Source organism: Phoca vitulina, unplaced genomic scaffold (genome assembly GCF_004348235.1).
Source record: "Phoca vitulina isolate PV1807 unplaced genomic scaffold, GSC_HSeal_1.0 scaffold85, whole genome shotgun sequence".
Classification (NCBI taxonomy): Eukaryota; Metazoa; Chordata; class Mammalia; order Carnivora; family Phocidae; genus Phoca; species Phoca vitulina.
In genome coordinates, this window is record NW_022589788.1 from 1,900,284 (window position 1) to 1,926,005 (window position 25,722).

The window sequence follows — 25,722 nt, forward strand, 5'->3', positions numbered from 1 at the left end:
AGCCTCCCCTCTCTGAGGTGAAGTCCTCAGAGTCTCCCTTGCCTCTTCTCTCTCACCTCCACTTCCGGGAAGCTGATGGCTCAGGAAGCTCATGCGGGCTGCATGTAGAGGGGGGTGAGGAAGGCCAGGGGGTGCAGGGTGGTGGTGTTGGCCCAGCCTCCAGCAGGTGACGCTCACTGACTGGGTCTCTTTGCTCTGCAGACACCCTGACCCACCCGCCGGCCTACCCCCCGCCTCCTGTGCCTACACCCAGGAAGCCAGCCTTCTCCGACATGCCCCGTGCTCACTCCTTTGCCTCCAAGGGCCCGAGCCCCCTGTTGCCACCCCCGCCCCCTAAGCGTGGCCTCCCTGACACCAGCCCAGCTCCTGAGGACTCCAAGAGGGACCCGCTGGGCCTGAGGCGGCCTGAGCCTGGCCCCAGGGTGCCCATGGCCCCCCGGAGGATGAGTGACCCCCCGCTGGGCCACCTGCCAACCACGCCCAGCCTCCGGAAACCCCCTTGCTTACGCGAGAGCGCCAGCCCCAGCCCAGAGCCCCGGGTCCCCGGCCATGGGCCTGCCTCTGCCTCCAGCCCTGCCAACGTGGCCACTGCTTCCTCCAGGAACTGTGACAAGCTCAAGTCCTTCCATCTGACCCCCCGGGGGCCACCCATGCCCGAGCCTCCACCCGTGCCGGCCAACAAGCCCAAGTTCTTAAAGATGGCTGAAGAGGCCCCTGCAGGGGAGGCAGCCAGGCCCAGACTCTTTGTGCCCCCGGTGGCCCCCAGGCCTCCTGCACTGAAGCTGCCCATGCCTGAGGCCGCAGCCAAGCCAGCGGTCCTGCCGAGGACAGAGAAGCCAGCCCTCCCGCACCTCCAGTGAGTTGGCTTGGCACTGGGGCCCCCTGGAACCCCTCCCCAGCCGGCGGGTTCTCGTGCTGGCGCCTCGGCGTCCTCGCCGCTGGCACTATCTGTCCACGACGGGGACCAGGCAGCCCTAGCGTAGGAGAAGGAAGGCTCCCTGAGTGCCGCAGCCTGCCGAGCCTGAGCAGCCTCCCTGCACCAGACCCATCCTTGCCCCAGGGGAATGTCCAGCCTCTGGGTGGTGGGCCTAGAGCCCGTCGCTGTCGGGGAGCAGTGGGCAAGAGGGTCTTTGGGGAAACAGGCCTCCCAGAGCCCGAGCTGGGCAATCTGAGGACGTGCAGGGTCAAGGGAGGGGCCTGCAGGGCTGACCGCCTGCTCTGGGGCAGATGGTAGGGGATGGGAGGAGCTTGGGCGGTGAGCCCCTTGGAGCCAGCATGCCTCTGCGGGCCCTCCTTATCCGGAACTGTCCTTCCCTGCCTGGGGCTCTTGAGTCACCAAGGCTGCCTTTGTGCTCTTCCTGATTGGGAACTTGCCAGAATGTGGAGTATGTTGGTGACTCACCCTTGAGGTCTGCTCGAAACACTTTCTTCTTTATTGCTGGGGGGGACTGGTGTGTCCCCCGCTCACAGTGTCATTCATACCAACAGCCTGTGGTCAGAGATGTCTGGGGCCCCAAACCGTGAAGGTTCTGGGAACCACAGGGGGGAACCTTGAGTGGGCGTGCTAACCCAGTACTCCCTGAAGGCCTTTGAGCCTGGCACCCTTCTCCCTAGGACTCTCAGCTCTGCTGCCGAGGGAGGGCACCACGTGATGGTTCCGTTTCACAAGGGGCCTCAGTGGTGCAGACTGGGTCAGTTTGCCAAGAGCTCCAGGACTGCGTGTGCCAGGGCCGGTCGTCCATGGCTCAGCCTCCACCACAGCCCAGTGTGGGCTCCGTCCATTCACATCATCCACTCTCTGTGGCTTTGGGAGGGGCGTGGCTTGGCCAAGGTCACAAAGCTGGTTAGCTGCAGAGCTGGGGCTGGGCCCCCCCCAAGCCTGGGGCCTTCTCCCACAGCGTCCAGAGCACTTGTCTATGCAATGACCACACCAGAGTTCAGGCCCCCACCATGCTCTTGCCAGTGTTATTGGCAGCCCTGAGCCCACTTCAGGCAATTCCTGTCGCCCCAGGGCAGTCGGCATGGGCCTGTCTCAGAGTCCCTGGTCTGGGCCTCTGACACCATCCAGGTGAATGGGGGTGGTGGGCGGAGGGTGCGACAGTGATGTTCCCTCCTCTCCTTGCTCCCCTCCCAGGAGGTCACCCCCTGATGGGCAGAGTTTCAGGAGCTTCTCCTTTGAAAAACCCCGACGGCCCTCGAAGGCGGACAGCGCTGGTGGGGAGGACTCCGACGAGGATTATGAGAAGGTAGGGCCGAGGGGAGAGCCCAGCTCGCAGTGGTGGGTGGGCGGCCCCTCACTGGGCATCTTGAGTGAGGAGCCCCCAGGATGCTGGAGTTGAGGGGGGCGCGGGAGCATGGTGGAAAACCCCAGATCTGGGCACAGGCTGGTAGCCCACCGGGGGTGGGGGGACGGCGCACTGGCTACAAGCACCCCTCGGACCCTGACCCTGACCCTGACTGCCACTGGTCTCTCCAGGTGCCGCTGCCCAGCTCTGTGTTTATCAATACCACGGAATCCTGCGAAGTGGAAAGGTTAGCACCAAGCCCTTCTTTCTCCAAATCCTTGTTTTGGCGGACATGCAGTCCCCAGCCTTTCTGTCCCCCTCACTTGCCTTGGTGCTGGGCAGTCGCCGGCACAGGTACTCGGCCCCGAGGGCGATAGAGGCCATCCGCTCAGTCCCGCCTGGCCGGCACCCAAGCCCGGCACAGGCCGGCCCTCACGCAGCCCATTGCTCTTGGGACCTGTGCTGCAGAATGGCGAGAAGACAGAAACCCACACTGAGGACTGGGGCTGGAGGGTCCCCCCGCGAGCGCTGGCTGAGGATGGTTCGTCTTCTGACACAACTGTTTTATTTTAGGCTGTTCAAAGCCACAAGCCCCCAGGGAGAGCCCCAGGATGGACTCTACTGCATCCGGAACTCCTCCACCAAGTCGGGGAAGGTAAGTGCCCCGACAGTCACCCTGCTGAGCGAAGGCCCCTGGGGACTGCTGTGTTGTGGTGGGCTCCTTTGGCTCCGCGCACACCCAAGCTGACAGCCAGCGCAGCACTTTATAGTATATACGTCACCTCCCTGTGCAGCCTCTGATTCGGCATCTCGACCAGTTCCGTCCTTGGGGTCTCTGCCCGGCAGCCCCGGCCCCATCTACTGTCAGGAACCGAACACCATCTGCAAACTGGGGGCGATGCTGGCCAGTCCCCCAGCACAGGCAGGAGGTGGGAGGGAAGTGCTGGGGGTCCCAGAACTCTGGTGGGGCTGGGTTTTCATGCACTTTGCAGGGGAGGCTGCCTGGGGCCGTGGGAATAGCGAGTCGGCCGGAGTGCCCCCCGTCCTCCGAGGCTGGATCGCACAACCTCACTGAGCCTCGCTTTTCTGTTTCTTTTCTTGTTTATTTGTTTATTTATTTATTTAAGTAAGCTCTATGCCCAACAGTGGGGCTCGCACCCATGACCCCAAGATCAAGAGTCGCACGCTGCATGGACGGAGCCAGCCTGGCGCCCCCTCTGTTCTGTGTCTGTCAGAAATGGTCCTAGGGCGAGCCAGGCACCTGCTACCGCTACTCGAGTCTCCCCAGAGGCCATCAGGGCAGGAGCCCTGGGGCCAGCGGCTTCCCGTTTGGACCCTGCTGTCTGGGTCCCTCCCTAGGTCACCATAAGGGACCCAGGACCCAGCTGTGATGCTTCTGCCGGCCCCTAGGTCTCTGTGGTCCTTCCCCGGAGGCTGGGGCTGCTCTCAGCTGATCCATCTGCTGCTTCTCTCCCTGCAGGTTCTGGTCGTGTGGGATACAAGCCCCAACAAAGTGAGGAACTACCGCATCTTTGAGAAGGTGGGCAGGCTGGCCCCGCCCCAGGGCCCCAGCTGGAAGGGAGCCCCCGCCTGGGGGTGGGGTGGCAGGCACAGAGCTGACACAGGGCACCTGGGAGCTTGCCTGACTGCCATGCTTGCTGCTGACCACCCCCTTTCGCGGGAGACCCCCCCTGACCCCGCCACTCTTCCCCCTTCCCAGGACTCTAAATTCTACCTGGAGGGCGAGGTCCTGTTTGTGAGCGTGGGCAGCCTCGTGGAGCACTACCACACGCACGTGCTGCCCGGCCACCAGAGCCTGCTGCTGCAGCGCCCCTACGGCTACACGAGGCCCAGGTGACGCCAGTGACACATGCTGCTGGGCAGAGACGAGCCACGGGGGCCGTGACCCCAGGCCACGCAGATGAGACGGGCCTGCGTGGGAGGAGGAGCCGGATTGAGCGCTGTGCTCCCACCCAGGGTCTCCCCAACAGATACCTTGTAGAATCCGCCAGGCCAGGCCCCACTCAGCAGGCTGGGTCCCTGGGGCTGGGCCAGGCTCTGCACTCCAGAGGACTGGGGGGGCTCTCCTGTGACACACAGCTCACCCTGTCCCACCTCCCCGGAGCCCAGGGTCCCAGGACCGAGCCCTGCGTGGGCTTTGTGGACAAGAATTGTGGTCATCCCCGCCCGTCCCCAACTCCGCCAGCACACTGACCCTGCACTGTGCTGGGAGCTGGGCAGGACTGGGCATTCGGGGTTGGGCAGAGGCTGGCCCCAGGACTGCCACCCCCAGGAACTCTTAAGACACAGGCTCCAGTATGGGCCATTGATGTACAATAAAGCACAGATGACTTCTTCCTCAGTGGCCGGGGTTTCGTTGGGAAGGAGGGGACGAGCAGCCTTACTGAGTACCCACACCCACGTCTAAGCGGTGACTAGCAGCTCAACTCACAGGAAGCCTAAGAAGTGGTTGTCTTCAGGGCATAGGTCAGTAAAGAACTTGCTTTGGGCGCATAGCTAGGAACAGAACAGGACCCAGACTCGGGCAGTCTGGACTCAGAGCCTATACTCTGAAGTGCCACAGGTCAGGTACAAGGCAATAGGACTGCAGAGCTAAAAGGCCCCCCCCATCTACAGTGGGGTCATTTGCTGGATGAACAAACAGTTCTGGGGCACAGCTGGGCATACCTGGGCCAGGCCAGTGGGGTGTGCCTGGGTGGGGAGCTCAGAACCCAGCTAGGGGCTCCAGGAAGACTTCCTGGAGGAAGAGATGGCTACAGAGGGGTGGGAAGATCCCGGGGGCTAAGTGTGGGTGGGGATGGTGGTCCCCAGATGCCCGAGTCCTCTGGGCAACACCCAGCTCAAGTCTGGCCCTGACCGCCCCTCCCTGCCTGCTGTGGAATTCCAGAAGCCACTCTCCCTGGCACGCCCATCCAGGCTGGATTGTTGTGTCTGTGGAAACAGACTCCGCTTCGGGTCAGGGCTGGCTGGGATCCCGGGGGGGGCGCGTTAGATCCTCTCTGTCTTATGTTGGGAAAGAAGTTCGCTGTGTGAGATTCAAACCCAGGACAGCAGTGTCCCCACCAGCCGGGGTTCATCATCTGGAGAGGGCCCTTTGTTTGCACTTCCTTCCACCTGCCCCTGGGCGTGTGTGGGGTGTGGGGTGGCTTGCTGGAGGAGGGGAAGGGATGAGGCCACAGTGGATGGGAGAGGTGCTCGGAGGATGACAGCCATCTGCTTCCAGGAACCAAGTGTCCAGCACTGTCCCTGCAGATGTTTCCTCTAAACCCTGCGGGGGCGGGGTGGGGGGGGTGTCAGCACGGGCACTATCCAGTCTGGGGCACAGGGAGCTTCAGGCATTCCGCGCAGTCTCGGGGAACCAGCAGTCCCTCCCTGCCCTGAACTAGTGTGGGGAACCCATGGAGGCAGGCCGCTCCCTACTGGCTGCAGCTTCCCTTCCTGTAAAAGTTCTAAGTGGGGTTTGGACCAGAAGACGGTGTCGTCAGTGCTGGGGGTTCTGCTTGCGAGTGATGCACTGCATGATGCGGGACACCCTGTCACTTCTAGGTAACTTGTGGCCAGCTCAGTGGCTAAAATGTATCTGAAGACCCCCGAGCTGGAAAGTTTGGGGGGTTCTGGGGCCTCTGTTCACTTGGACAGATGAGGCCTGTGGCTGCCCAAGGCCCACCCTGGGGCCTGAACTGGCTTTAACCTCTCCTCCCAGGCCCTAGGCCTGCCCAGGACAGACTCCCACCTGCTTGTGAACTGACCCAGGGACCCAGGGCCTCAGCTGTAAGAGTGTGTGCTGGGGGTGGCCGATGGGGTCCCAGGCAAGGTCTCCAGCATAAAGGAGGGGCCAGAGGGATCCGCTCCCTCCTGAGACCTGCCATGAACGTTCTATTGCTCATACAGTGTTGGAGGGTGGTTACCACTTACCGGGTACTTCCTGGGTTCCAGGCGCTGAGCCCCATGGGTACTTGAGAGAAGAAGCTGCTATGTGCCCATTTCACAGGGGAGAAAACGGAGGGTCAGAGAAGCCTGGATTCAAGTTCCAGCTCAGCTACTTACTGCCATGTGACCTGTCCTTTGCTGTTCTGAGCCTGGCCCCCACCCCTGCCTACCTTCCCATCTCCCCTCAGGGCTTCTGATAGTCATGTGGAGTGTCTACACAGTCCTGGGTGTGCCCTGACTAAGCCTGGGGGGCCACAGCCCTGGGAGGAACAAAACTGGCTTGCCTTCCCCTGCTTAACCCTCTGGACCCAGTCTGGGGGTAATAGACCCAGGGGCTAGTCTGCTTCCTCATCTTGCAGGTGGAGAAACAGGCTCAGAGAGGCTTCATTGCCTTGTCCAGCATCATGGTGAGTTCAGAGACTGGTCCAGCTCCTGGGCTGAGAAAGGCTCAGACCCTTTGGGAGGCTTTTCCAAGCTGATGACTGAACATGGTTTTACTCTTCTAACAGTTGAAAAGAGTGAGTTTCTCTACCTTTTGTTAATAGAGATTTTTATTGTAAACAGAGATGCTTTTAGAACCAGAAGAGCCCTCACGAAACAAGTCCGGAGGGGCTCCTGGGGGGCTCAGTGGGGGGAAGTGCCCAACTCTTGCTTTCAGCTGAGGTCATGATCTCAGGGTCCTGGGACTGAGCCCACATAGGGCTCCATGCTCAGCGGGGAGCCTGCTTCTCCCTCTCCCTCTGACCCTCCCCCCTGCTCATGCTCTCATTCTCTCTCAAATAAATAAATAAAATCTTTATTTTTTTAAAAAGATTTTATTTATTTTTGACAGAGAGAGAGAGTGTACAAGCAGGGGAAGCAGCAGGCAGAGGGAGAGGGAGAAGAAGGCTTCCCACCAAGCAGGGAGTCCGATGCGGGGCTCGATCCCAGGACCCCGGGATCATGACCTGAGCCAAAGGCAGACACTTAACCATCTGAGCCACCCAGGCGCCCCTAAAAAAAAAATAAATCTTAAACAAAAACAAAAACAAGTCCTGAGTGGTTCCACGTCCCTGCCCCAACTGTGGGTCACATTGGGGGGACGCCCTGTGCTGGTCCAAGGAGGCTCTCCCTGCACCCCTGGCGGGATGGGTGGCGCTGGCAGGGCATCAGGGAAGAAAAGGCAGCAGCCTGGGGTCGAGGGGCTTCTTGCCCAGTGCCCACCAGGACTGGCCTTGGGAAGGGAGGCCTGGAGGACACACAGGGAATACGGGGCAGAGCTGGTGCTTACAGCTAATCCGTGTGTCTCTAGAGGAGGGCAGTGAGGGGAGGAGGGCCTCTGTCTCTGGCTGTGACCCAGTAGCACCAAGCCCCCCACTGGGCAGCTTGCCACATCCAGTTCCCTGTCTCTGCCTGCATGCTCTATCCCTCCCCCTGGAAAAGACTGCCTGATGGGGGACCTCAGGGAAGGCTCCAGTCCAGGGGGACAGTGACCCTTGAAGATGGTTGGAAGTGGCCGTCTCCCATTAGGCTACCTTCTAGCACACTCCCACCAGAGGGAGAGTCTTGAGACACAGGGCAGTCCCCAAACATATCCACTTTCTTCAGACCTTCCTTTGCTCCTCATGAATCCTTAGAGGCTGCCTAACAGCTGCCTCTGCATCACCCTCTGGCTTCAGCTCTGGCCACACTCTGAGCTGCTCAGAGCTGAAGCACACTCCTTTTTCCTTTGATTTCCCGTAGAGCAAAACACGCATTAGGAAAAATGAGCAAAACACAAATGTGCAGCCTAACAAATTGCTATGAGGTGAACATATTTATGATCCCGTCAAGAGGTAGTCTCTCCAGCACCAATGTGCCCTCCCCATCACAGCTCCGCCCCTCCCGGTCTCCGCAGCAACCCCTGCCCTGGCTTTGGGGAGGCTCGTGTTCTTATTCTGCTATAAAGCTTTCACCACTCAATTATACATCCATCACGGTGGTTTCCTGTTTTCGTATGTTATGTGAATGGAATCGTGCAGATGAAAGCTTTGACAGCTGGCTTCTTTTGCCCATCATGTCTTTGAGATGCGTCCGCATTGCTGGGCTTAGCTCTAGTTTGTTCAAGTTCATTGCTGAAAACTGTTCCGTTATATATAACTGTATCATAGTTCACGGGTTTTATTTTATTGTAGATGGACATTTGGTTTGTTTCCAATTTGGGGCAAGTCCAGACAATGCTGCTAGCAACAGTCTTATTCGTGTTTCTGATGCACGCATACACGAGTTTCTCTAGGGTATGTACCCGGGAGTCTGACCCCTGGGTTCTAGGGCATCGGGAACCTTCACTGTCTTCCAGGAATTTTATTGTTCCAGTTTACACTCCCAACAGCAATAAAAGAGAGTTCCCTTGGTTCCACATTGTTGCTGACACTTGGTATTGTCAGATTTTTTTTTCATTTTTGTCAATCTGGTGGGTGTATAATTATGGCTTTAATTTGCATTTAGCTAATATTAATGAGCTTGAGCATATTTTCATATGTTTATGAACCATTTTTGATTTGTCTCCTGTGAAGTGTCTATTCAAATATTTTGCACATTTTTCTAATCGTTGTTCCTTTTTCTTGTTAATCTATACAAATTCTTTACGTAGCCTTGATATTGTCAGTAATGTGTGTTGCAAATATCTTCTCCAACTCTATAATTGCTATTTTGCATACAGCGAGAGGTAAGGGTTCACTTTCATTTTTTTCCCCATAGGTTTACCCACCTATTCCTGCACTGTTTATTTATAATCTGCTCTCCTGCCCCCATCTGCAATGCCACCTGTGATATGTCCATATATATGTAGGTCTGTTGTTGGACTCTGTTCGGTTCCATTTGTCTGTCTGTTCCTATGCCAATAGCAGCTGTCTGAGTTACTGTCACTTAATTATGTCTTGGTCTCTGCTAAATAGGTTCTCACCTTATTTTTCTTCTTTGAGAGTGTCTTGTCTATTGTGGCTCTTTCTATTTCCGGATGAGTTTTTTCTCCCACTTTTTTAAAAAAATATTTTATTTATTTATTTTAGAGAGAGAGAAAAAACGGGTGGAGAGGGAGAGAGAGAATCTTCAGCAGGCTCCACACTCCACACATGGAGCCTGACGTGGGGTTTGATCTCACAACCCTGAGGTCATGACGTGAGCCAAAATCAAGAGTTGGACGCTTAACCGACTGAGCCACCCAGGCATCCCATCCCACTTTTTTTTTTCACATAAGTTTTAGCAATAATCGCACTTCAGATAAACCTCATTGGCTATGATACTGCCACGGTGCAAAGCTATTTTCACACAAATTTTTAAATCAGCTCATCAGTGTCACTAATAACTCAGTTGATCTTTTGATTGGGAATTCATTATAGCTGTAAATCAGCTTGGGAAAAATTGACATCTTTACAACATTGCGTCCTCTGACTCATCAGCACAGTCTATCTCCCTATTAATTTGAGTCTTCCTTAATGTTTGTCCATAGGATTTCATAACTTTGTCCATTATGGTCTTGCGATCAGATGACAGCTATAGTTTCAACATGACTATGTCCCCTGGTAGAAGCGTCCTCTTTGGTGACCTCTAGGATCTCTCTGTTGCAGAACAGAAGCACAGATTCCTCAAGTAGGTCACTGGGTATTGTCCGTATTAGGGACGGAGTCTCGTAAAGTGGTGATTGATGTAGCATGTGTCCTGCTTCCTGGAGGCTAGCATCCCACCTCGCAGGTGTCCTCTCTGAGTTGGAGCCTCATCTGAATCTCCATGTGGCTAGCCCATCACTCTAGTACGCCAGCAACTTCTGGATGGCACATATTTGGTAGGAATGGTGGGTTCCTGGTCCTATGTCCATTGCATACCTCCTTTGCCATAAAGCAGGTCCTTTGGTAACTAGGCAGTTATGTGGGAGTCCATGTCAGCCAATCAGACACTTTTTGAGCTCTTGATAGGGGTGCTGAAGTAATTGCAGGCAGAAAAGGCAAACCCTCATCCAGATACATGGCAGTCTCAGTAAACATGAATTATTGCTTTTTCTAGAATAGAAGGGATCCAAGGTAATCAACTTGCCAATAAGTAGCTGGTTGGCTCCTGCAGGGACGGGTGACAGGCTACATTTGGTAGTGACGGTAGCTGGATCAGCCTTGGTTACAAGGAGCCCATGCTGTTGGGCTCATGCATGGCCTCCACTCTGCTACCATGATTACTTCACTGGGGAGACCACTGTGCCAGCACGATGGGGGCAGAAGAAAGAGCCTGGTTTATGCTCATTGGCCAGTCCTTTCTATCTGCTTGGTTGTTTAGAGCCTCTGTGGTCGATGCGCATTGGTGAATATTAACATGCAATACAAAGATCTTCACTCTTTGTACCAATTCCCATAGATCCATTGACATGCCTTGTCTTCAGACCTTTTTGTGCCCGAACTTTCAGATTGTTCCTTCCAGGCTCCAACCAACCAGCTAAGCCATGTACCACTGTCTATGAGTCCAGGCCACATCTCCTGCCACACAAAGTGAATGGCAAAATTCACTGCCTGAAGCTTTGCCTATGGGGGTCACTTTCCCTCACCACTGTCTTTCAGGGCAGCTGCCGAATGGGGATACAGTGCAGCAGCAGGCCATTTTCAGCCCATACCAACATATTGAACCAAGCTTCCTATGAACCAAGCACATGCTTTTTGCTCCTCTGTCACTGTGTCCAGGGAATCCCTGAGACCACTGGTGTGAGCTGATAGATACTGGTAGTGGTAGATGACAAAGTGTCTGGACCGCCTACCTCTGCATCTACATGAAGCCTTCCAATCCTGGATCTGCCACTTAGATTATGATGTACCTACCCGACTTTATGTCTTGGTAGCCTGATGGAACCAAGTGATGGGCAATTCTGGCCTCAGAGTCACTTTTTTTTTTTTTAAAGATTTTATTTATTTATTTGACAGAGAGAGACACAGCGAGAGAGGGAACACAAGCAGGGGGAGTGGGAGGGGAAGAAGCAGGCTTCCCGAGGAGCAGGGAGCCCGATGTGGGGCTCGATCCCAGGACCCTGGGATCATGACCTGAGCCGAAGGCAGATGCTTAACGACTGAGCCACCCAGGCGCCCCTGGCCTCAGAGTCACTTTTGATGTCCCATAGACACATTCCATTTCTACCAGAGCCCAGTAGCAAGCCAGAAGTTACTTTTTGAGTTGCTTTGATTTGTGAGTTTGTAGTTTTCATCAGATTTAAAAAGAAATTTCAGCCATTATATCCTCAAATCGTATTTGTCTTCTTCCTAACCCCCACACCCGTTTTCAGGGACTCCAATTACACATTTATGAGGCCTCTTGAAGTTGTCCCACAACTCACTGGTGCTCTGTTTGTTCTTTTCAGGCTCGTTTCTCTGTATTTCATTTACTTTCTCCATGTCTTCCAGTGTTTTTTGCTGTGTCTAATCTGCTGTTAATCCCATTCAGTGTATTTTCCATTTCTGATGTATTTTCCACCTTTAGAAGCTTGATCTGGGTCTTTTTTGCGTCTATTTAACATGCTTAATCATCTTCTACTCCTCCCTTCGTCCCTTCCTTCCTTGAGCAAGCCCTGACAGCTTTTTTTTTTTTTTTAGATTAATTTTTTTAGTGGAGAAGGGCAGAGGAAGAGGGAGAGGGAAAGAAGCAGATTCCCCGCTGAGCAGGGAGCCCAACCCAGGGCTTGATCCCAGGACCCTGAGATCATGACCTGAGTGGAAATCAAGAGTCGACACTGAACTGACTGAGCCACCCAGGCGTCCCCTTCACTGAAAGCTCTAAAGCGCCAGGCCTTGTTCCTGGGTGCAAGGGAAACAATGGCTGATGTAGAATTGTGGAGTCTTGTGCAGAAGTGCCCTGAGATCAGAGGTCACAGACTATTATCCCTGGACAATATCCCTGACCCTTCTATGCGCAAAGCCAAAGAGGTCCCTGCTGGGAAGGAAGGCCCGGGTTCCACACTGTTCTTGCCCTGCCCAGTGCTGGGCCTCAGCTTCCTATAGTATAAAGGGAACAAGAAGTTCTGCTTCTGTGTCCTGGGCTTTTTGGGGGCTCAGATGAGACAAGAGGAGCGAGAGGGTAGGGGAAGGTGCTGGTCCGGTCTCTAGGCTAGCCTCCAGGTCACTGGCAGGTGACCTGATCTTGCCAATGCCCTGGCCTAGACTCCTACTACTGGTTCTGCGGAGGTGACTGGTGCATCTTCATCCAGAATTGGCAGGCCAGGCCCTGGGCAGCAGGCAGCCTCCCTGTCTGTGGAACCTTATCGCCATCCACAGACCCCGCTGACTCCACCCTGGCTGCCAGCCCAAACTCTGCCTGTGACCCCGCCCGCCCGGGGAGGGGGGCGGTGCTCCTGGACAGAGACTAGTACAGGGCCTGTCTGCTGGAGGAGTGTACGAGGTGGGCAGGGAGCGGCCCGGCCCCGGGCTCCGAGGGCCCCTCTGGCCTGAAACGGGGCCGTTAGGACGCTCTGCTGCCCATCCCGGGCACCTGGCCCGCGGGGGGCCTCCACGAGAGTCTGCCCAGTGACAACAAGCGAGTGCACAAGCGGTTCTGGGACAGCGGGCGCTGCTGGCACAGCCGGCCCGCCTGCGTCAGCGACGAGGCCTGTGCGGCTGCGACCCGCCGTCCCGAAGCTGCCGCCCAGCCGGCCAGTGCTGCCAGACCCTCCGCTGAGCGCCGTGGGCAGGCTGGACCACACCCAGAGGCGTCCCTGTGGTTCGCGGCGGCCGCAGGCGGGGCCTCCGCCCTTACCCGCCCCCTCGCCGCGCGAGCCCCGCCCCCTCACTGCCCGCCCTCCTAGCGATCAGCCAATCGCAGGACGCGTTGCTGGGCGGCGCGGCGCGGGATGGACCTATAGGGTGGCGCGTTGTTGGGCTGCGGCGCCGCAGGCCGCACCCAGCTCCCGCGGCGGGGGCAGCGCTGGGGGCTGAGGGGGCGGAGAGGCCGGGCGGGCCGGGGCTGCGGGCTGGGGAGCGCGCGGCGGACAGGGGGCGGAGCCGGAGCCCGAGCCGGAGCCGACGTGCGGCGGCCGCCCTCGGACCTGGGAGCGTCCGTGCGCTGCCCGCGATTCGCCCCCTGAGGTGAGGCCCGCGGGCAGGGGCGGCGGCGGGGCCCGGGGCGCGGCGGAGCAGCAGAGCGGCCGAGGGGCTGCAGGCTGGGCCGCGGGGCCTGCGGCGGCGGCGCCGACGCCCCGCGGGAGGCCGGGCGGAGGCGGGCGGGGGCCGCGCCGGGCGGGGCGCTGGCGGGTCTCGAGTCGGGCGCGGGGGCTCGGGGCCGCGCTGGGAGGGGTGGTCGCCGTTCGGCCGTGGCCGGGTGCGGAGAGGACGCGGGCTTCTCCGCGGGAGCGGCCGGGCAGCTGGCATGTGGGCTGGGTGGTGGGCGGCGGGGTCCGGAGCGGACACTGGGTCAGCAGGTGCTGGCGACAGCGCGGTCCGCGGCCTGCAGCGCCCGCCGCTCGGGGCTGCGTGTGGACGGAGCGTCTGCAGGCGGCAGGTTCTGCCGGCCACACCTGCCTGCAGACGGTCGTGAGGGGCTCCGGGAACTGGACGGCCCGGGGAGCTTGGTGGTCATCTCGCTCTTTTCTCTCTTGAACGTTGTCGGGGGGGGGGTGTCAGAGGGCTGCTGCCTTGAACAGTTACTTTGTGTTCTTGTAATTCACGGCTCGGGATTTTGTGGGTGATCTGCGTTCACTTCATGCATACCTACCTTCGAATAAATACTTCGGTTCACCTGGAACTGCTGGTGGTTTGATACGTAATTTTATGCCTAAATGACATAAAGCAACTGGTGTATTCCTAGGGGTCAAAACACATCCGATAGCTGTGTGCATTGCTGGTAAGTTACTACAGAAAGATATTTTCGCGTATTTGTGAAAGATGGATTGAAATCTTAATGGGGAGAAGAAATAGGCTTGCTGAAAGGTGCACCCTTGTCTCCTTTGCAAAAACACCAGTGCGGCCTCCGGTGAAAGCGAGTGGGAGAGGATGAGTAAGAGTTCAGCGGGCACCAAGAGAGGGGAGGGCTTTTGTGGCCCCGCGGGGAAATGTGGGAGGGTGGGACTGTAACATGCAGCCTTAAGTTAATGGGCGGATGCTAGCGATGGAGAATTATATTTTAAAATCCGAAATCTCAATATACCCCTTGATTCTGACTGTGGGGAAAACTAGAATAGTGAAGATGTTTTTTAAGGAAGTGAATGGTTTGGCAGTCAGAACTGCTTTTCAGAGTTTTGATGTGGTTTACAGGACAGCTGGTACGATTTGTTTTACTGCTTGTCGCTATGTTTAGATTTTAGTCACAGAGGCTCACTGAATGCCATGAATCTAAATTCTACCCAGTCTCCAAAAGGTGGGATAGTTTTCTTTCTAAAATATAATTTATACAGCTGACCATTTTCCCCTTTAAGTCTTTGACTTCACCTGATACTGATAAGGTTTTGTTTGGTGTTCAGCTTTGTGTTACTGATTTTACTGTAAAAGCTGTTTCTTTAGACGATTACTAGTTTCCAGTTAGTTCTTTCAAGTAGTCATTGTATTGTCAGAAAAGTAAATAATTTGAAACGCTTTAAAAGATACTTTAAGGGGCCCCTGGGTGGCTCAGTTGGTTAAGCGTCTGCCTTCCACTCCGGTCATGATCCCAGGGCTTGAGGGGGGCATAGTTGCCCTGCTCAGTCTGTAGCCTGCTGCTTCCTCTGCTTGTGAGTTCTCTCTTTCTGTCAAATGAAGACATAAAATCTTAAAAAAGATACTCTAAAAAAGATTGTTAAAAAAATCACATAGCCGGGGCGCCTGGGTGGCTCAGTTGTTAAGCGTCTGCCTTCGGCTTAGGTCATGATCCCGGGGTCCTGGGATCGAGCCCCACATTGGGCTCCCTGCTCAGCGGGGAGCCTGCTTCTCCCTCTCCCACTCCCCCTGCTTGTGTTCCCTCTCTTGCTGTCTCTCTTTGACAAATAAATAAATAAAATCTTTAAAAAAAAAAAAATCACATAGCCAACCAGTGTTAAAATTACCTTGTTTCAGTTCATAAGTTTAACAATAAAAGATATTTTTATTATATGAAACTTAGAGTACAGATTGATTTATTTATTTTACATGTTTAATTGTTCTCAGGCACATGTAGAGAGAATGGTGTAATAAGTCCCTGTTTACCCTCATCCAGCTTCAACAGTTGTTAACTCATAGCTGGACTTTCTCTGTACCCCCCAAACCTAGATTTCATGTCATTTTGACTTGAATATTTCAGTGTGTATATTTACATACATTTTTTAAAAAGATAAACACAAAACCACTATCACGAAAAATTAATAATTTCTCATTACCTTCAAATATCCAACCAATGTTAAAATTTTTAATTGTGTCATAGTCTTTTTTATAACAGTTGAATCAGGATCCAGATGCTATTTATACATTGTGACTTGTTTTTTAGTCTGTAGGTCCCCCTCCATCATTTGTCTCTCCTTGTAATTTATTTGTTGGTGAAACTCCATGATTTGTCCTGTGGAGTTACACACAGTCTGTATTTTGTTCTGTATTGTAGTTTATACAGAAATGACTGTGCACTGGTAGATAAATCTAAAGATGTGATCAGATTCAGATTTGATTTATTTTTAGCAAAAAGACTTCATAGATTGGTAGGCAGATAATGATTAGTAGTCATTCTTCTTGTTAGCAACCCTTGATGCTCAATGCCTAGAGTCCTTATTTTATTTGTTTGTTTGTTTGTTTATTTATTTATTTATTTAATTTAGAGAGAGAGCGCGCACGCAAGCAGGGAGGGGCAGAGGGAGAAGGAGAGAGGATCTCAAGCAGTCTCCCATGCTCAGTGTGGAGCCCACCGAGGGGCTCAGTCTCATGACCTGGAGATCACGACCTGAGCCGAAATCAAGAGTTGATTTACTTAACAACTGAGCCACCCAGATGCCCCAGAGTCATCATTTTATTAGGCATTGGAAGGTGTTGATATTTTAATTCTATAACTTCGTTAGCTGGAATGTGGCTTTTTTTTTTTTTTTTAAGATTTTATTTATTTATTTGACAGAGAGAGACATAGCGAGAGAGGGAACACAAGCAGGGGGAGTGGGAGAGGGAGAAGCAGGCTTCCCGCTGAGCAGGGAGCCCGATGCAGGGCTCGATCCCAGGACCCTGGGATTGTGACCTGAGCTGAAGGCAGATGCTAAATGACTGAGCCACCCAGGCGCCCCTGGAATGCTTCTAATAAAGAGAAATGTCCTGGGGCGCCTGGGTGGCTCATTTGGTTGGGCTGCTGCTCTTGGTTTCGGCTCAGGTCGTGATCTTGATGTCCTGGGATGGAGCCCCGAATCAGGCTCTGTGCTCAGTGGGGGGTCTGTTGGAGATTCTCTCAGTCTCCCTCTGCCCCTCCCCCTGCTCTCTTTGTCTCTCTCTCTCTCTCAAATAATAAATAAATCTTAAAAAAAAAAAAAGAAAAGAAAAAAGAGAAATGCCCTCTCCATAATTTGGTTACCCTGAATTTTAGCTCTTTTGGGAAAAGTGGGATAAATGCTTAATTTATCCAGGAGTTACTAATTCTCAAAATAAGTTGGGAATCCTCTGAAAGTAGTGAGTTGTGTTACGTGTTTGTGTCATTGTGAACTCATGGATTTAAACATATGTGATATGGTTCAGTCCATTGTAGGTATTATCCTTATTGACGCTGAGATTGTCCCATCTCTGTCCAGTAGGAATCTGTTCCGTTTGCTTCCTAAACCCTTTAAACAAGACTCTAAAAGTCTTTGATCTTTCCGGTGTGACAAACTGCACCAGGCCCATCTTAAACATTTTCTGTCCCAAGCCCTGGAATCATCCATTTCTCCAAGGGACCTTGGTTTCTTTTAATGAAAAACAGTATTTAGTAATGACAGTCTGTGTCCTGGGGTTGTTCACTGCTACCAGGTTGATCATTGTTTCTAGGTCTTTCCAGTGCACAGATCACAGTTACTATACAGAGTTCTGTTTAATCTTCTTGATCTTACTCCTTTATCTTTTTTTCTTCGAAGACAGACCTCTTGATTCTAATTACTCATTTTTTTTTTTTTTAAGATTTCAGTCATTTATTTGAGAGAGCAAGCACAGAGGGAGAATGAGAGGGAGAAGCAGACTCCCCGCTGAGCGGAGAGCCTGACATGGGGCTCCACCCCAGGACCCTGAGATCATGACCTGAGCTGAAGGCAGACACTTAACTGACTGAACCCCCCAGGTGTCCCTGATTACTTATTGTTTTATCCCACACTGTACACCTCTCAGTCTTAGAAGAATACGAAGACTATCATCAACTAATAAAAATTGAGTTTTTTGCATCCCCATTAGAGATATAAAGTCAAATTACTGTGTTTTAAAGTCACTTAGAATAGTTACTCTGATTTTGCTACTGGGTGCTTAGGTTTTTGGGCTTTTTTTTCTCTTAGTATTTAGGGATTTTTAAAAATTTTATTTTATAATTACATAAAATATTAAAAGTCTTTCAAAATCAAATGTATGAAACAAGATATAGTCAAAGTATTGCTTCTTTCCATCCTTTCATCTTCACCTATTCCTCTTTCCTATAGATAACCTTTTTACATTTTATTTTATTTTATTTTTTATTTTTTATTTTTTTTATTTATTTGACAGAGAGATTGAGCCCCGTGTGGGGGTCCTGGGTCTCTCTCATTCTCTCTCTCAAATAAATAAATAAAATCTTTAAAAAAATAAAAATAAAGATTTTATTTATTTGAGAGAGAGAGAATAAGAGAGAGAGCACATGAAAGGGGGGAGGGTCAGAGAGAGAAGCAGACTCCTCACTGAGCAGGGGGCCTGATGGGAGACTCAATCCAGGGACTCCAGGATCATGACCTGAGCTGCAGGCAGTCGCTTAACTGAGCCACCCAGGCGCCCAAATAAATAAAATCTTTAAAAACAAAAGGTGGGTACAGTGGGTAAAGGGGAAAATACCATTCTGTGAAGGAGAAATGGAAGGTTTTTTTTTTAAGATTTTATTTATTTGAGAGAGAGAGAGAGAGAGAGAGAGAGAGAGCGCGCACACGAGGGGGAGGGGCAGAGAAAGAGAGAATCTCAAGCAGACTCCATACTGAGCACAGAGCCTGATGTGGGGCTCGATCCCAGGACCCTGAGATCATGACCTGAGCTGAAACCAAGAGTTGGGCGCTTAGCCGACTGCGCCACCCAGGCTCTCCGGAAGTTTTTTTTTTTTTTTTTAAAGACTTTTTTTTTGTAACCTTGTTTTATGGCAATGGTTTAGACACACATGCAGGAATCCCATCTAGACCTGCTGAATTCCAGCCTCAGACCAGGTGATTCAAATGTATCCCCTAATTAAGAACCCCTGTTCTGTGGCCTTGCTTTTAGAACAGTGGTCCCCCATTCAATCAGTGTCTCAATGGACCCAGGACCACCATTCTGTGGTGGTGGGGTTACTTCCACATTGGGTGTGTGCATCAAGTTAAGTGCTTCTGGACTTTCCTCTGAGATTTATCCTTTTCCCTGCTTAACTGATTGTTGAAAAACCAGGAATATTGCTTTTAATTGGCAATATAGAATTTCTAAAATCTAGTTTATAAACTTGAATTTTCATCTCTTTAAATATTTGCTATGTGCTAGGCATTGTGCTTTTATGTATTATTTAATCCTTACCACAATCCTGGTAAGTACCTATGATTATCTTTTTAAGATTTATTTTTTTGAGCATGCACGTGCCTGTCCGATTGGGGGGAGGGGCAGAGAGAGAGAATCCCAAGCAGGCCTGCTGAGCATGGAGCCGTCCTGGGGCTCAGTCTCATGATCCCAAGATCATGACCTGAACCGAAATCAAGCGTTGGTTGCTTACCTGACTGAGCCACCCAGGCGTCCCGATTATCTTCTTTTTCAGATGAAAAAACTAAGGGAGTTTAAGTGATTGCCAAGGTCATACAGTTAGGTGGTGGAGCTGGGATTCAGACCTAGGGTGTCTGACTCCATACATGATGCTCTTAACCACCAGGCTGGGCTGCCTTCCTTCTATATACTTTCTCAGTCCTAACACGTTAGGCACTTGATTATAACTGTTGGTCCTGGTCTTCCCCATGAGGGCAAGAGCTGTGCCTCATTACTGCTGTATTCCCTGAGTCTAGCACAATGCCTGGCACAGAGCAGGTCTTTAAGAAATAGTTGTTGCATGAGTGATCTTCAGTTACTTTTTAAAGATTTTATGTGTTTTTTTGAGAGAAAGAGGGTGATCGGGAGAATACGAGCAGGGGTGGGTGGGAGAGGCAGAGGGAGAAGCAGACTCCCTGCTGAGCAGGGAGCCCGATGCAGAGCTCGATCCCAGGACTCCAGGATCACAACCCGAGCCTCACAACCCGAGCTGAAGGCAGACCTTAACCGACTGAGCCACCCAGGCACGCCCCGACTTTTTAAAAGCTTAGCTGTGAGGAATAATGTTCATGGCAAATTGTTAAAGATGGTGTGCCCCATCTGTTCCCTTAAAGCAGTGGTTGGCAAACTTTCTGTAAAGGGCCAGATAATAGATATTTCAGGCTTTGAGAGTTGTAGGGTCTCTGTTGCAACTCCTGAGCTCTGCTGAGGCTGCAGGAAGCCGGTGCAGGCAATATGCAAATGAATGTGCATGACCGTTCAATAAAGCCTTCTTTATGGACACTGAAATTTGAATTGATTTCCAGGTCTATCATCTATTATTATTTATGTTTAATATTATTATTTTTTCAAACTTTAAGTGTCACTCTTAGCTTGTGGCCCTTATAAAAACATTTGGCGGGGCGCCTGGGTGGCTCAGTCGTTAAGCGTCTGCCTTGGGCTCCAGGGTCCAGGGATCGAGCCCCGCATTGGGCTCCCTGCTCAGCAGGAAGCCTGCTTCTCCCTTTCCCTCTTCCCCTGCGTGTGCTCCGTCTCTCGCTGTGTCTCTCACTGTCAAATAAATAAATAAGATCTTAAAAAAAAAAGCATTTGGCTTGGCAGGGGTCATCATTTGCTGATTTCTGCCCAAAGAATAAATTTTATCGTTAGATCGAAGTAGACCTCTGTCTCTGGAACTGAATTTTTTTTTATAATATTTTTATTTATTTGACAGAGAGAGACACAGCAAGAGGGGGAACACAAGCAGGGGGAGCAGGAGAGGGAGAAGCAGGCTTCCCGCAGAGCAGGGAGCCCGATGCGGGGCTCAATCCCAGGACCCCGGGACCATGATCTGAGCCGAAGGCAGACGCTTAACGACTGAGCCACCCAGGCGCCCTGGAACTGAATTGTTTTGTCTGCCAGTGGCCTTTGTTCTGTTGCATCGTACTTTGGTCTCCATAAAAGAGCGTGTAGAAGAGACTGTGTTCTGAAACACCGTGTCGTATTGGTTGTAGGGCAATTGTTGGGGGCCTTGTCCATTATAATAAGTGGAAAAAAGACCGTTCTTTGTTTTCATTAAGAAATCTGCTTTACTTTTATTTGAGTAGAATTCTCCACTTTATCATTCTAGTTCTATCCTGGAATGAACTTTGGTATTTTATGGTTTTCCTTTAGCTTAATATATTTCAGTTGTGCGTTAATAGAAAGAGCTATATGGAGTGAGAAGGACCTGGTTATGCCTAGCTGTGTAATTTTCTGTGCCAAATTAACCTTGTTTCCTGAATTGTAAAACAGGAGGAGATATTTCCTGCTTCACATGGCATATTTATGGGGATTAGATACAATGTAAGTGAACTGGGTAGCACTATACCTGGCCCGGAGGTTACAGTGGATTCCCTTAGGTGCCCTCCCAACAGATACTTACCTCGTGGCTTTTCCGCATACCAGTACTGCATCTAACCAGATGAGATGATGGTGTTGAAGAAAATGGAATGTCTGCGATTCAAAGGTGCTATTGCAAACCAGAAGTTTGCTACACAGAAGTGTAGATGTAAGCCAGAAGCTTGGAGCTTAAAACCTTTGGGCTAACTCTTAATTTTTACTTTTTCAAAAGGTGTTGCTTCACTGTCTTTTTGCTGTATCATTTCCTGCAAGAATCTGCTATCGTCCTAATTTTTGTTCCTTTACGTAACATGTCCTTTTTCTCTGGCTGCTTTTAAGACTTTTCCCTGTCACTGGTTTTGAGCAGTTTTATTTTGATGTGTCTTTGTGTGCATGTTTCTTGTGCTTGTGGGATTCATTGAGCTTTTTTCTTGGATCTGTGGGTTTATAGTGTTCATCAAATTTGGGACAATCTTGGGCATTATTTTTCACAGTTTTTCCTATTCTTTCTCCATGTCCCGTGCTTCGAAGGCTCCAATCCCATGCATGTTAGACAATGAAAAGTTGCCCCACAGCTCACTGATGCCCCTTTGTCTTTTCTCTGTAGGTTTCATTTTGGATAGTTTTCGTACTGTATCTTCACATTCACTGATTCTTCTTCTGCAGTGTTTAATCTGCCTTTGATCTTGTTCAGTGTAATTTTTCATCTTAGACATCCTGGCTTTCATCTTTACAAGTTCTATTTGCATCATTTTTGTATCTTCCATTTCTCTACTTAAGATTTCGAAATTTTGGAATATAGTTGTACCAACTGTTTTAATGACCTTGCCTGCTAATTTTAACTTCTCTTTCAGTGCTGGGTTAGTTTTGATTGATTTATCTCCTCTGGGTTATATTTTCCTGCTCTTTGCTTGCTGGGTAATTTTTTATTGGATACCAGTCATTGCAAATTCTATTTTATGTTACTGCATTTTGAATAGTTATTTATTCCTCTAAATGCTCTTGATGTTTGTTCTGTTACATTAGCAACAGGACTTTAAAATTTTTCTTGGTGAAAAATTGGTGAATTGCAACATTTTCTTTTTATATAAATTAAGTTCATAGCCTTCTTCAGAATCTAAATTCACTTAAAAATCCACTTACCTGTGAATCCTATATATTGTTTTGTTTTTATTTTCCTCCATGCTTTGGGAAGTTATTTTGGCAAGTAGAAGAGGGATGTCCTTTTTTGAATTCCCTGTTTAAAGGTTTTCAAAACCAAATCTAAGATTTGGTTAGTAACAGAGTAAATATGTTAATACCCTCTTAGTTTGGTCAGTGCTTACTGACTATCACATGTCTCCTTAAAATAGTTTGGAATCTTAACATAGCATAACATTAAACTTTAACAGAGCTGTTTAATAGTTAATGCTTATTCTGACCTACATGCAGGAAACTTGAGTTGGAGGGAATGAAGGGGAGCAAGTTGAATTCATTTTGCCCTTTGAGGTTTCTTTATTCCAGAAGTACCCTTTTAAACAATTTTTTTTTTTTTTAAGATTTTATTTATTCATTTGAGACACACAGATAGAGAGATGGAGCATGAGCAGTGGGAGAGGCAGAGGGAGAGGGAGAAGCAGACTCCCTGCTGAGCCAGGAGCCCGATGTGGGGCTCGATCCCAGGACCCTGGGATCATGACCCGAGCCGAAGGCAGACGCTTAACCATCTGAGCCACCCAGGCGCCCCACCTTGTAAACAATTGTTATGGCTAATGTACATTGTTTCTCATAACTGTTAATTTAAAAGTGCTCAGTATATTTTGACAAGGTGTTTTTTTTTTAATGAGTTTATGCTACATAGGAAAAAAGCATTTTAAATACAGTAGGACTCGAGTCTGTAGGACACTTACCTTTTAACAGTGCCTTGAGAACCCTCTCTGCTGGGGTAAAAGTAACAACAGTAATCTTTAAAAATGTTATTTTGCAAGCATATTTTCCTTTCTATAACTTTATTAACTTGCATATCAGTATACTTATTGAGCACCTCTTACATGCTGGATATCGTTCTAGGCCCAATGGACAGAGACACATTCCCCTTCTTGGGAACTTCTATTCTAGAATGAGAGATAAGGAATAAATGCTATGTTAAGTAGTAGTAAGTGCTGTGAAGATGGGAGATGTGAGGAAATAGAGTATGATGGCAGCAGGATCTATTTTAGATGGAGAACTGGGTTGACTGAGGAGGAGACATTTGATCAGAGATCAAATCTGTGTGCATCTGGGAGCAGGTGTTTGGGTAGTGGAAGTGGAGATCTATCTCACTGCCCGTGGTTTCATGTTGCTCGTTGGTGGCAGATACTGAAGGGGCCAGGCCACGTGGGCTAGGTGTCTGGAAAAGAAGCCCTTGTGGGCTATGAGCTAGATGAGGAGACAGCACATGGTGGATGCCGTTGCCCTATGTCTGCCTAATGCCTGACACTGGGCAGTGTAGGTATGAACAGATTTTTTTTTGAGCCCATCTAATAACAGCAACAATAAAATTATTAATGTTATTATTATAATAGTATTATGATTTGTGTAATCATTAAATTATAACAGTGGCCACAGGTGATTTTTATTTTGCACTGTGTGGGAAATATTGTCCCAATTCGCAGATGAGGAAGCTGTTGCGTAACTTGCCTGAGAGCGCACAGTCAGAACGCTGGTTTGCACATATACCTCTTTTAAGAAATAGTTACACATAGGGCGCCTGGCTGGCTTAGTCGGTAGAGCATGCGACTCTTGAGCTTGGGGTCTTGAGCTTGGGGTCGTGAGTTCAAGCCCCATGTTGGGCATAGAGCTCATTTAAAAAAACGACAAGAAACAAGTTGCAGACAATTTAATAACTGTATGAAAAAAATAGTTACACATAATGATATTGATCTTGCTTCCCCTTAATACATCTTGGAGAATGCTCAGTATCGCCACACAGACATCTATTTCGTTCTCCTCAACAGTCCTAGGTGTCCCATTTTACAGGTATACTATTATTTATTTAATCACTCCTGTATCGATGGGTTGTTTCCAGAATTTTACTGTTATGAACTGTTTCAGTGAATATTCTTGCATCTCCGTCTTTGGGCACTATGATGTTTATTTGTAGGTCTATTCTGAGGAATGAATTGCCTGGTCCAAGGATATTTCCACATTACCCTCCTGAGAAGTTATACCAATTTATACTCCCATCAGCTGTATGATTTCCCCAATAAGGAAGTGTTTACATGTACTGTGGAAGTAAGAATGGTGCCTGTCTTATATAGATATTGTAAGATGCCTGGTAAGCTGTCAGTAAATGGCTGTTATATATTACTAATATAATTATGAACCTTTTTTCTGAACTTTATTACCAGAAATAATATAAGTCTAGGAACTGTTTCAGGAGGTTGGGAAAGAGAAATTATACAATTGGCCTAGCAGTGTGTGTCCCCCAGATACTGTCACCGTGTCAGAACAAATTAGCTCTGCATTGAGCCCCTGAGCCCCCGAGCCCCTGGAGGCTGGTGCCAGGGGATGGAGCCTGCATGCACATGCAGGTTTGTGCTAGGCCCCGGCTGCTTACAGGGACATTTATTCCCATGTGCCTTCACAGTACCCTGCAGTGGCAGCTTTTGCTGTTGGCATGGGGAGGAGAAGGCCATCACTTGAGAGGGAGCTTTAGAATATCCTGTCCTGAGCACTTTGCTCTTCCCTTCTCTTACTCTGAAAGGCTTAATGTTGGTTTGCCTTATGGACTGACTTAGAATGACTTAAGGAAGTCTTTACCTGAAAGTATGGATATTCTCGTCTGCTTGCTCTTGCTTGAAATTCCTTGCAGAGGAAGTGGAGATGCAGTGGCGTGGTATTAAGGAAGGAGCAGGTCTTCAGCTGGAAGGTGTGGGTTTACTGCTGGTTAACTGAGGGCGATAGAGCAATAGGTGATAAAGGCACTTTACTCCTCTGAGACTCCCATTTTCTCCATCACGAAGTGAAGCATTAAAGCAGACGATGTTATGAAAACACTTTGAAAATGCAAATGCATTTATTTTATTTATTTATTTGAGAGAGAGAGAGAGCATGAGCAGGAAGAGGCAGAGAGGGAGAGGGGCAAAGGGAGGGGGAGAGGAAGAAGCCGACTCTCCACTGAGCAGAGAGCCCTACATGGGGCTCTATCCCAGGACTTGATCCCAGGATTCCGGGATCATGACCTCAGCCGAAGGCAGGTGCTTAACTGACTGAGCCACCCAGGTGCCCCAGATAAAATCTTTAAAACAACAACAACAACAACAAGAAAATGTAAATGCCAGATAAAAACATCTGTCCACACAGAAGCTGTTTCGTGAATGTTCACAGCAGCTTTCTTCTTCTTCTTCTTCTTTTTTTTTTTTTTAAAGATTTTATTTATTTATTTGCCAGAGAGAGCACAAGCAGGGGGAGCAGCAGTCAGAGGGAGATGGAGAAGCAGGCTGAGAGAGAGAGAGAGAGAGAGTGCGACTGCGCACAAGCAGGGGGAGCAGCAGTCAGAGGGAGACGGAGAAACAGGCTTCCCGCCGAGCAGGGAGCCCGATGTGGGGCTCAATCCCAGGACCCTGAGATCATGACCTGAGCCCAAGGCAGACGCTTAATCGACTGAGCCACCTAGGCTTCCCGCAGCTTTATTCTTTTTTTTTTTTTTTTAAAGATTTTATTTATTTATTTGAGAGAGAGAGAATGAGAGAGAGCACATGAGAGGGGGGAGGGTCAGAGGGAGAAGCAGACTCCCTGCCGAGCAGGGAGCCTGA

At 50.3% G+C, this 25,722-nt stretch overlaps 2 protein-coding genes across 11 annotated transcripts in view; both read left to right on the forward strand.

Annotated features, from left to right (window-relative positions):
- The first annotated feature begins 206 nt into the window (after positions 1-206).
- SH3BP2 (SH3 domain binding protein 2) lies at positions 207-6,749 on the forward strand. The gene is made up of 8 exons (XM_032395512.1): positions 207-856; positions 2,135-2,246; positions 2,477-2,532; positions 2,859-2,940; positions 3,766-3,825; positions 4,006-4,139; positions 6,596-6,643; positions 6,746-6,749. Exons 1-8 carry the CDS (start codon positions 273-275, stop codon positions 6,747-6,749), a joined length of 1,080 nt encoding a protein of 359 aa, XP_032251403.1. The 5' UTR covers positions 207-272.
- A 6,406-nt stretch (positions 6,750-13,155) lies between these two features.
- ADD1 (adducin 1) overlaps positions 13,156-25,722 on the forward strand; it is an 87,126-nt gene continuing 74,559 nt past the window's right edge. For 9 of the 10 annotated variants that reach the window (XM_032395585.1, XM_032395587.1, XM_032395588.1 and 6 more), the window contains exon 1: positions 13,156-13,303. The gene's annotated coding sequence lies outside the window, so the exon portion shown is untranslated. Of the gene's footprint in view, positions 13,304-13,918; positions 14,058-25,722 lie in introns of those variants that run through there. The other variant, XM_032395586.1, reaches the window with a different exon arrangement.

Bases quoted from the DNA above. Each gene is read 5' to 3' on its own strand.
- SH3BP2 (XM_032395512.1), top strand. From the start codon at position 273: ATGCCCCGTGCTCACTCCTTTGCCTCCAAGGGCCCGAGCCCCCTGTTG. The intron at 2,247-2,476 runs GTAGGGCCGAGG...TGGTCTCTCCAG, and splicing joins CCGACGAGGATTATGAGAAG to GTGCCGCTGCCCAGCTCTGT. The intron at 3,826-4,005 runs GTGGGCAGGCTG...CCCCCTTCCCAG, and splicing joins ACTACCGCATCTTTGAGAAG to GACTCTAAATTCTACCTGGA.